Source organism: Cyprinodon variegatus, unplaced genomic scaffold (assembly GCF_000732505.1).
Source record: "Cyprinodon variegatus isolate N-32 unplaced genomic scaffold, C_variegatus-1.0 Scaffold68, whole genome shotgun sequence".
NCBI lineage: Eukaryota > Metazoa > Chordata > Actinopteri > Cyprinodontiformes > Cyprinodontidae > Cyprinodon > Cyprinodon variegatus.
The window spans coordinates 76,053-86,069 of record NW_015150521.1 but is presented as its reverse complement, the minus strand read 5'-3'; the positions used below and the strand labels follow the sequence as shown (position 1 = coordinate 86,069).

Here is a 10,017-nt window from a genome sequence, read left to right as displayed (position 1 = left end):
CAAAAAGTGCATCCTAAAATTTGTTTTATCTGAAAAAAATGGAGCTTCCCTACATTCGGAAGAGTATTAGGGCCACTGACAAAAAAAAAAGAAAAGTTTATTGATTTTTAAATTGTATTTCAGTTTAATATGGGAAAAAAGTCAGAATTTTGACTTTAATCTCAGAATTCTTTCATTTTCTCAGAATTCTGACTTTTTTCCCATATTAAACTGAAATAAAATTTAAATATCAGTTAACTTTCCAGTGGCCCTAATCCTCTTCCGTACCTACCAACTCTAAAAATTTATTTAAAAAAATAAAATGAATATGCAGCTGCATGAAATACTTTTAATTTGGATAGGGCTGCATATTTACAGGTTAATACTGAACAATTATACAGAGCATTTTTAAAATACTTTTAAAAATAAAAATCCGTCAGTTTTATGAATAAGAAACTCTTATTTCTAAAAGTTCAAACCGGAAGTTGATCGGTGAGGGCCATATACCGCTTCCTGTTTCTCTGAGGGGTTTTTTCTGTTGGCCTCTTCGGTGAAACTGGTTCTCTAACGTCTTAGTTTATCTTGCTGACACCTGCCTCAGTTTTCCTTTTAAACACGGAAACTGCTCGACCCGCAACACCAAAGATGGCGCCAGCCTAAGAGCAGTTATTTTATTTAGTTGTGTGAACGGAACGGGGATGTTGCCTGCCTCAGGTAAACTGCCGGATTTCGGCAGAGTTTTTTTCTTTTTTTTTTTTTTTTTTTTGGTATGAAGAAGGAAGGAAACAGCTTCTGTTTAAATTATGACTCTTTGCGAAGTTACTCAAATTATCCTTATATCACATATTTAAATCATAGTAGTAGACTAATAGGACTAGAATATAATAAAGCTAAAATGCTATATGCTAGAAAATACAGGTAAGTGGTTCGTTGCTAAATCTTTTAGCGTTTAAAATAATAAATCATTTACTGTACAGTGGATTTCTTATGCAGCTGATTTTAATAAGATAATGTTGGGATAGATTTCCACCAGTTTCCTTCTGCTTTAATTAATGAATGAATGAATGACAGTGTTTATCAGCCTGTCAAATGACATGCATATCGATCAACGTTTAATCTGCAGTCAGATTTATTATCTACTTCAAAAGTAGATATTCTGATTTCATTTTAACTTGCTGATGGGACATTAAGTTCTGGACAGACTTGTATAGTTTCTTACTTTGCCAGTTGTTTGCTGTTTTGTTGGGAGCCAATATATACTCTTCAAAATCTGTCAAAACAAGCTTTTAGTGCACACATCATGGGCTGACATCCCATCAGTTCACCAGGAAGATTTGTTAGATTTATTGTTCTTGTTTTGTTTGTTTTTTCGCATTTTAATGATTGTATGAATGTTGATGGTTCATGGGATCCAAACCGAGGAAAAAAAGTCAAACAAAATATGTACCAATTCAAGTTAGAAGGGTTGTAATTGACTTTGTTTGCCTCAGATTTATCATTATTGACAGTGGCGGGGTCATTTGAGCCAGACTGTGTCTGGTTGATCCTAATGTCACATCTAACTAATAATTAATCATGGTTTATAAGCCTGACTCAGCCTATAGTAATGTCATCTGCCCAAAAAAAAACAAATATAAGGCAAAGCTGGGTTCCTTATACCCCCTTATGTTAAAATATATTAAAATCCTGTATCAGGCTGGCCTATATGCAAAAGGTTTAAGATTTTATCACAATATTTGGTGATATTATTAATAAAAACAAAACTGACGATTTGGAGTGTGTCTTGGGTAACTGCTGTGACTGTTTATTACAGCCATCATAGCCCCACAATCACAAATAATGCTCTTAAATAATAAAAACATTTAAATGTGTCTTATTTAGGGCATCGGTTACATAAAAAAATATGTGATTTTATATTTTTAAAAATCTCATAGTAACGGCGTAGTTCAGCGTATCGAGGAAATAAATGAAATAATAAAACTAAGCAAAAAAAATGTAATAATTCTCTCAGTTTCTAAAATGTTTAAACATTGATTCTAGTTTATGGTTTGTGTCATGACTAGAAACTTATAACAATAAAGGATACGATAAATGCCTTACTCTAACCTTGCAGTATCTAAAGTTAAGCTTCAGCTGTTTTTTTTTTTTTTTTGTCTGTATGGATTTATTAGTGTAAGATGGTGTAGTATCTCCGCGATATGGTTTTATTTTTATCTTCTGTGTTCCCAGGTCAGCATCTTAACAGTTTACTATCCAGAGGTCCATCCCAGATTTTCAAATGAAAATGGAGGAAAAGCCCCTCTCAGGCCCAGACAACACCAGGCTGGAGGTGATTACTGATAACAGCTGATATTGATTTATTTCTAACTGTTGTCTTTCCAGTTTGCCCATGGTGATGTGTTTTCTTTACAGGCTCTGGTACAGGACATCTACTCTGAGCTGGTGGAAGATGCCTGTTTGGGCCTGTGTTTCGAGGTGCATCGTGCTGTGAAGCAGGGCTATTTTTTCTTGGATGAAACGGACCAAGATAGCATAAAGGAGTTTGGTCGGTGCCTGTCGGGCTTTTTTTTCCTTTCAGTACTTTGTCTTTCACCATTTCCATTCACTATGTCTGTTTACTCCTCCAGAGATTGTGGATCAGCCAGGAGTGGACATATTTGGTCAGGTGTTTAATCAGTGGAAGAATAAAGAGTGTGAGTGTCCCAACTGCAAAAGATTAATAGCAGCTTCCCGCTTTGCTCCGCACCTGGAAAAGTGTCTGGGAATGGGACGCAACAGCAGTCGCATCGCCAACCGCAGGTCAGTTAGTTATGGTTAGTGGAACTGATTTAAGTTTCATTTGAAACGCTGAACTTATCTTGTTTGTCTGGTTTTTAAAGGCTTGCTAGCAATAACAACATCAGCAAATCTGAGAGCGATCAGGAAGACAATGATGACCTTAACGACAATGACTGGTCATATGGAGCTGAAAAGAAATGTGAGAACCTAAAAAAAAAAAAAAAAAAACTTTGAATTCAGTTGATGCTGTGTTTTACATACTAAAAATGTTTCTAATGCATCTTTTGCAGCTAAGAAAAGAAGATCAGATAAGGTCATTTTCTTTTACTGCTTCCACACAGAGTTAAAGCACTTGGATATTTTTTTCGTTTGCATGGGTGAGTTTTAATCACAACATTTTCCTTGTGCAGAATCAGAACTCCCCAAGAAGATCCAAATCTCTGAAACACAAGAACGGTAGGTTGAAACAGTAATCTTTAACCCCTCTTACTGTTATCAGGATGTTCTGTATGAACATTTTTTCTCAGTCACAGGAAGCTGAGCTCAATATAGGTTTGTATTCCTTGTCGACCACAAAAAGATTAGAAGATAAGCAGTTTAACGTCTCTCTCATGCTGACGCGTGGTTAGTCAAACTAGTTCGTAATGGTTGGAAACTTGGATTCTTAAACAACTTATTTCACATTTAACGTTTAATTTAGATTTTAACGATTATCTGACAAATACTAGAACCTTTTTTTTTGGTATTGCACTAATTTGTTTATACACAGTTAGCTTAGAGGAATAGATACAGAGGCTACATCTTATTTAAATAAAAACAGGGACCCATTTTTAAAACCTAAACATGTAGATGAATTGTGAAATAATTTATTTTCAGGTGAGCTTGGGACAAGCATCAGTTCAGATCCCTACAAGGTAACAAATCTTCAATTATTATTATTTTTTTAATTCTTTTTTTTTCTACCAAAGTGTTTGATTTTTAGTGCTGATTACTGTTTTATCTTTCACAGCCGTACAACTACAACACTGGCGTCAGTTATGAAAGCTTGGGCCCAAATGAAGTCAGATTGCTGTTGACAACCGTGAGCAACCCTCATAAAATCATGCATTTATTTGAGTTGTGCGTTCACACCGGAGGCGGTGGGTGTGGAAAACGCGGTGGATTTACAAAATTCCCAAACATACCTTTTGAGGAGGCAGAGAGCAGTGAACTCCACGGAGTGAGAGCGTTCACTGCTCCGCTCTCACCTCATGCTATTAAATAGAGCTGAGGTGTCAAACAGCAGCACCACATTGAGAGAAATGATCGCTGAAGTTTAAACGAGCTCAACATTTCTATGAAATCGCGACAGCCAATCAGAGACTTGTTTTAGGCGAAGCTGTTTACTTAAAATGAAATACATATATATATATACAATATTAACAAAGGTAGAGACAAGGAATGCGATCAAGAGGTCTTTAGGTAGCTTTAAAAAAAAAAGCCACTTTAATTTAGTTCTAGAGAGACTGTTAATCGTCCTCACTTAACCTCCAGTACAGAGCCCGGTCTGTCACTGCACACCACCCAGCATCGGTGCTTTCTTCAGGACTAGATTTACAAGATAGTCCCTCTGAATCTGACCGAAACAGAGCTGCATCTGGATGAACTTTTAGGAACTTTTAGGACTTACACCTGTGCTTTTATTGTGAAATGCTGACAGACAGCAAGACCTTGACAGGAAATGACATGGAAGGGCAACAGCAGATACAAAACTAAAAGTCTGGGAGGCTGGTGATTTATTAAATATTAAAAAATTATTCCAGCCACTAAATATGGTAAACATGCCCACTGTTATTTTCAATGCCATCACAGGAATGAAGTGTTATGTTATGCAATATATTTATATCAGGGAATGAGTGCAGCACTAACATCTGCTGGGAAGGTGACGTCATCGATTGTAATTAAAAGTCATTTTATCTTAAAAACCAAATCAGCACGAACAACAGTTGTACCTGCACAAATGAAGTAGCACTGAAAAAGTAGGCTGGAAAACCTTGATTCAGTTTGGAGCTTAACCTCTGGGTGACATAAAAAAAATCTTAAATATCTCTGAAACAACAGCAGCACATTTGATAATTTTTTCATTTATTTCTTATCTTTTTCATTTTTAAGCTTCACGCAGCTGTAGCTCCTCCTATTTGATGATGCGACACTGGGTATAAACAATGTGAATCTGAAACGCAGAGCGGTGAGCTACTTGCTGGGCTATTGAAAATCACCGCCTCCACCGCGTGCGGTCTGAACGCACCACAAGAGTCTGTGTGTTTGTTAAATGTTGATGGTTAATTAAAGTGACGTTTTTCTGCAGCAATGTGGGGTGATCTCTGAGCACACCAAGAAGATGTGCACAAGGTAATCCATGGGAAACCTTGGTTGATCTCATTCTTAGTGGGAAGAGGGGGGGGGGACGTAATGAAAAAGGAAAAGCACACAGGGTGATGGATCGGTCTGGGCGGGCCGTCAGTTAGGGTTGTGTAATGCCACCTTGTGTTCCTCCAGGTCTCACCGATGTCCACAGCACACAGATGATCAGAGGAGGGCAATCAGGCTGTACCTCCTGGGGCCGTCCGCGTGAGTGTGCCCCGCCCCCTTCCTCACTCAAATCAAAGTGTGCTCAGAAGGAAACCTGTTGGAGTTTTAGTCCTGTAGTCCCTCATGAGTCGGGGGGTTAAAGATGCAACCTGATGACTATCTTAGAAGCTCTTTTCTTGGTTTTGAGTTGAAATGAGACATTGACCATTAGAATATTTACATCGATCTACAAGTATATATATATATATATATATATTTGCCATTAAAGGGTTGACTGTTTAGTTTTAGGAAGCTGGTCAAGTCATTATTTGATTGAACATTTGAATGAATGCAAACCATTTCCGCCGTATTGAAGTTTTCAGACCTGAGTAAAAAGAAAAAAGCTGTGTGCAAATGATGGTTTTAAGTATTTAAGGGAAAGCTTTATAAACCAAGCTAATCTTAAGGGTAAAATGTTCTCTCCAACTCAACCTAATAACTGGCTCTGCCACTTTAGGAGGCAATGATAGCTATCTAGAGTTAAAAGAGTGGGAGAGGTCACAAACCAGTCTGATTCTGGCTGATTCAGCCTACAACCAAAAATGGGAAAATCCAACACAGGAGTGGGAGTGAGGCTACGAGTGACACCAACAGCCAGATGCTTGTCTGGACTTCTTGTTCGCCTGGTGGGTGGAGCTTATCCCATTTAAACTCCTGCCAGCCAATCAGCTACAGGGGAGAACAAACAATTGGTCTGGCTTTGTTGATAAAAGAGAGACAGGACAGGCCACAGTGTGTTTAGATAAAGCTCCTCCTACTTGGGATTTACTCATTCTACAGTTAGAGGATCTGAGAAACAATAATGACACTCAATCAATTCAATGCAATTGTTTTTAACAAGATTGGCAGTCTATTTTCTACCATGACCAGGTTGACTTGGGCTGGTTTATTACCTTTTAGTAAATAAAACCATAATTTAAATATACTAAATGAGCTTGTCTTTGATATTAAAATCAATATAATCAGAATTGGACAAATTTGAGCTATAAAGGAGGAATCTACCAGAGCATAAATACTTTTAAAACACTGTAGGCTTTAGTTTATTATTTTAGTTGGTTTTTTGCCAACCTTTTCCTTTTTGAGCAAATGTAACCAGAGCCAAACCTAATTTAATCCATCTAACTTTAAATATAATATCTAAGGCGTAAAGTACACCTTTGAGCATCCAAAAAAGTATAGCCTAATAAACAATTTTAATCCTATTGTTTAAAATGTTACATCATTTTTTCTAAAACTCCCGTTGAACAGTGTTATGACTGATTATCATTAAAAATTTCATCTATAATATTCCTTAAGTTTCCAACGATGTGGAAAAAGTTTTGTTTGGTTTAACGATTAAACATAGTTTTTCTTAAATCAATTCTAAAACAAACTGAATAAAAGAACCAAAATTCAGCGCTTTGGTTTTTTTTCTAACAGGCTGACACTTCCTGATGCTGACGTGGGAGGTGACTGCTTCGACGTTCCTACTGATGGACAGGCCCTACTGAGCCGCATGCAGTGGGAGGACTCCCCCGACATCTCCCCTTCTGACTCCGCCTCATCAAAAGCCAGTAAGAAAGGGTCCACTCTGTTAGTCACTTTTATGACAATGCGGATGATTGTCTAATTAACATACACACCTCTTTATCTCACAGGCACCAACCATTCGGATTCCAGGAGGCCCAAGAAGAAGAAGAAGTCAGCCCTGAGCATGAACAGCGGAGGGGGAGGTGTGAATCTGACTGGAGTCGGCAGCTCCAGCTTTCAGAGTAATATCAGCTTATCGACCAAAAAAAAGAAGCCCAAAACAGCAGCACCTTTGGTTCCAAGCATCTATGATCAATTAAACTAAGGACCCTTTTCATGCAGTTTAGGACATACTCATCTTTAAAAGTAGGATTCCTTCTCATCAGAAACACTCATCTAGCATCAGTTCTATTATCTTGAGGCATTTAATTGCATAACTCCACTTTAGTGTATGAGAAGCTTAGATCTGCAAAATTAGTTGGACTTTTTGTGAGTGAAGGATTAATCTCAGGGGGCTTTATGATCCTTTGATTTTATTCTTTAATTTCCTTACTAAGAACGGGGGAAACAAGAACAGAACTTTAAAATTAATTTTCATATTTTTACACAATTAAGTAGAACAAAAGACTTCATCCAATGATGACAATGTACAACCTGTTAAAAGATAAAAGTGGGAACCGAGTCTTATGTAGTGGAAATGGTCTATTACAGAGAGATGTAGGAGTTATCAAACATTTATCCACATATTTAAAGTATACACACTTTGACAAAAATGCTATACTGTATGTTATGACATTTCAAAGCTTTATTTCACCTTTAATGTGACAAATATGTAATTTAATAGAAAAGTACGTCTTTTAAGGCAGTGGCTCTGAGTCCCGGTACTTGGGGGGGCTACTTTCCTTCTCTGCTGTCCTGATTCAGATGATTGCGCACCGCAGGATTGTGCTGCGTAGTTCTAAGGGGGAAATGTAAAAACCAGAAAAGCAGCAATGAACCGACGCCATCGGTTTGAACATTTACTTAGTTAAAGCACCTTTTAATTTGGTTTGGCAATTGAAACTCCTTTTCAGCTTTCTATCTTTTGACACCTTTTGACAAAGACCCAATTTAATAGAAACTAATGCCAGATCATGACGCAGCCGTCATTATGTATTACCTTCGGTTGTGGTGATGCTTCGTTTTGCTCCTGTACCACAGAGCCCTTTAGTTGGAGATCAGTTGTATGCATTAAATAGGCGATAAATGTCACATCAAAGCAGGAAAAGTTTTGACTTTTTCATTTTTATGGTCAGTGATATGTCCACTTTAATTTCATGTTGTTGTTTTTTAATTGTTTCAAACAGCAGCTTTGCCAGATTTAAATGGTTTGGTAAGAAAAAAAAATAATCGGCGTGAAGAAACAAAATAAAAAAACTGTATTTAGCTTTTTGTGAATCCAGGTGTAACAGCATGAAAACCTCTCATTCAGCTTCCTGCCATCTTTAGTTCTCTCTCATCTGTTGTTTTGTGGTGACTTCCATCCTTTTATCCTGCTCCAAACAGGCTGTTAGGAAACGCTCATGACTCATCTGTGGCTTAATGCTGGCATTGTGTTGCACAATTGTGTTTGTGTGTCTGAGGGCTGATTTGCATTCAGTGTGAATGTCACTTTGCTGTGTGTGGTCGTTTAGCAAATTCATTGAAATCAATAATTTGTGAAAGGACTTTGGCCATTTTAAATATTTACCTTTGTTTACATTATGTGAGTTTAACTTGTGAATCCTGTATACTAGGGTTTCTATATCATTTGTGTGATTGTGGAGATTTGGGGCCGTTGGGCTTTGATGGCACATGTAAATAACATAAAGTAGCTTAAATGAACTCTTAATCCAGTGTATTTTGTATGCTTTTATTTTCGGAGGGCACTTTCTGCTTACAAGTGATAAATATCAATGCTGCAGTAAGAGTGACGGGTCTTCATTTTGTGACTGTACATCCTTAGAAGTAATCTTGCTACAGTTTAATGGAGAAAAAAAAGCTTTAAATCAACAAGAAGAGGTGAGGCATTTGACTTTTTGTTTTTTACTGATAGTCGGACCAAAAACTCAATTATTGTGGAGCTGGTTTTTAATGTTTTTATGAGCTTAATATATAGCAATTCCAATTAGATGTGATTATTATGCGTACTTGGGTTATTAATTCTGCACTTTCTTTGAATAGACTGATTATACAAGGTTTAACTTTGGATATTTACCCATTCTTTATGTATCTAAATGGGTATAGTTCATGTAAACTGGTTGTTTCTAAAGCACAGACGCAACCTTTAAGCGTTAACCACTCATATGGAAGCGGATTAGGTCAGGGGCTTTTACCAGAGTGTTCTAAAAGCTTCCTGGTAGCCTTTCGTGAGAAGTTTTTGGTAACATTATGCTTTAAAAAATTCCTCCCATTAGATTATACTCAACACTTTGAGACACACCCATACCACTGGCTGCATATCAAACCCTCAGCATTATACCACCGTCACCATGAATGAGAACTGCTGCAGGGTTCTTAGGTTTAACTGTCTCCAAACATTCTTCCTAAACTGTGGCCTAACATTTTTTTTTTTCTTAGACTATAAACTTCTCATGAAAGAAGTTAGCTTGTTTGTGCCACAGGTTGTCAGTAGAGCTTGAAGGGGTTTATTTTAAAGCAGGGGTGGGGTTATTTATCCGTACCCTAAGTTCCTGACAGGCTTTAACTTCAGTGGGGCATGCAAGCTTCTTTTCATCCTTTTATTTAAAGGTTAGTTTTATTCAGATGGTTGGTACCAAATTAAAACTGCTTAGAAGGGAGTTGAAAATTTGTAAACTTTTCTTTAAAATGTTCATACAAAAAAACAAATTGTGACAAGTTTTATGAAGAAATGTCAACTTTCAATACCTAAAATTTGTTTCAGTTGCATCATTAAAGGCCTAAAATGTGTCCTTATGAGTGCCTGTAAGCTTGATCAGAAGTGGATATGGTGCAGATGCCAATCAGCGGATGCCTCATTACGTTTTCAGGGAAAAGCTTAACTTGTTTTGCACACATTTTGCTGTAACATTGGTTTTTCCCTTCATAAACCCAAACCAGTTACAGCTCATTATGTGCACTGTCAACATTATGTTGTAACAA

At 37.2% G+C, this 10,017-nt stretch overlaps 1 protein-coding gene across 1 annotated transcript; it reads left to right on the top strand.

Annotated features, from left to right (window-relative positions):
- Positions 1–484: 484 nt before the first annotated feature.
- atxn7l3 (ataxin 7-like 3) lies at positions 485–9,676 on the top strand. Its single transcript, XM_015372071.1, has 13 exons — positions 485–693; positions 2,209–2,308; positions 2,392–2,524; positions 2,607–2,778; positions 2,859–2,956; positions 3,048–3,070; positions 3,168–3,213; positions 3,634–3,671; positions 3,767–3,838; positions 5,105–5,148; positions 5,296–5,367; positions 6,787–6,920; positions 7,005–9,676. The coding sequence occupies exons 2-13, from the start codon at positions 2,258–2,260 to the stop codon at positions 7,199–7,201; spliced, it is 1,080 nt and encodes a 359-aa protein (XP_015227557.1). The 5' UTR covers positions 485–693; positions 2,209–2,257; the 3' UTR covers positions 7,202–9,676.
- The last annotated feature ends 341 nt before the right edge of the window (positions 9,677–10,017 follow it).

Bases quoted from the DNA above. Each gene is read 5' to 3' on its own strand.
- atxn7l3 (XM_015372071.1), top strand. From the start codon at position 2,258: ATGAAAATGGAGGAAAAGCCCCTCTCAGGCCCAGACAACACCAGGCTG. The intron at 2,525-2,606 runs GTCGGTGCCTGT...TTACTCCTCCAG, and splicing joins AGATAGCATAAAGGAGTTTG to AGATTGTGGATCAGCCAGGA. The intron at 3,071-3,167 runs GTCATTTTCTTT...TTCCTTGTGCAG, and splicing joins AGAAAAGAAGATCAGATAAG to AATCAGAACTCCCCAAGAAG.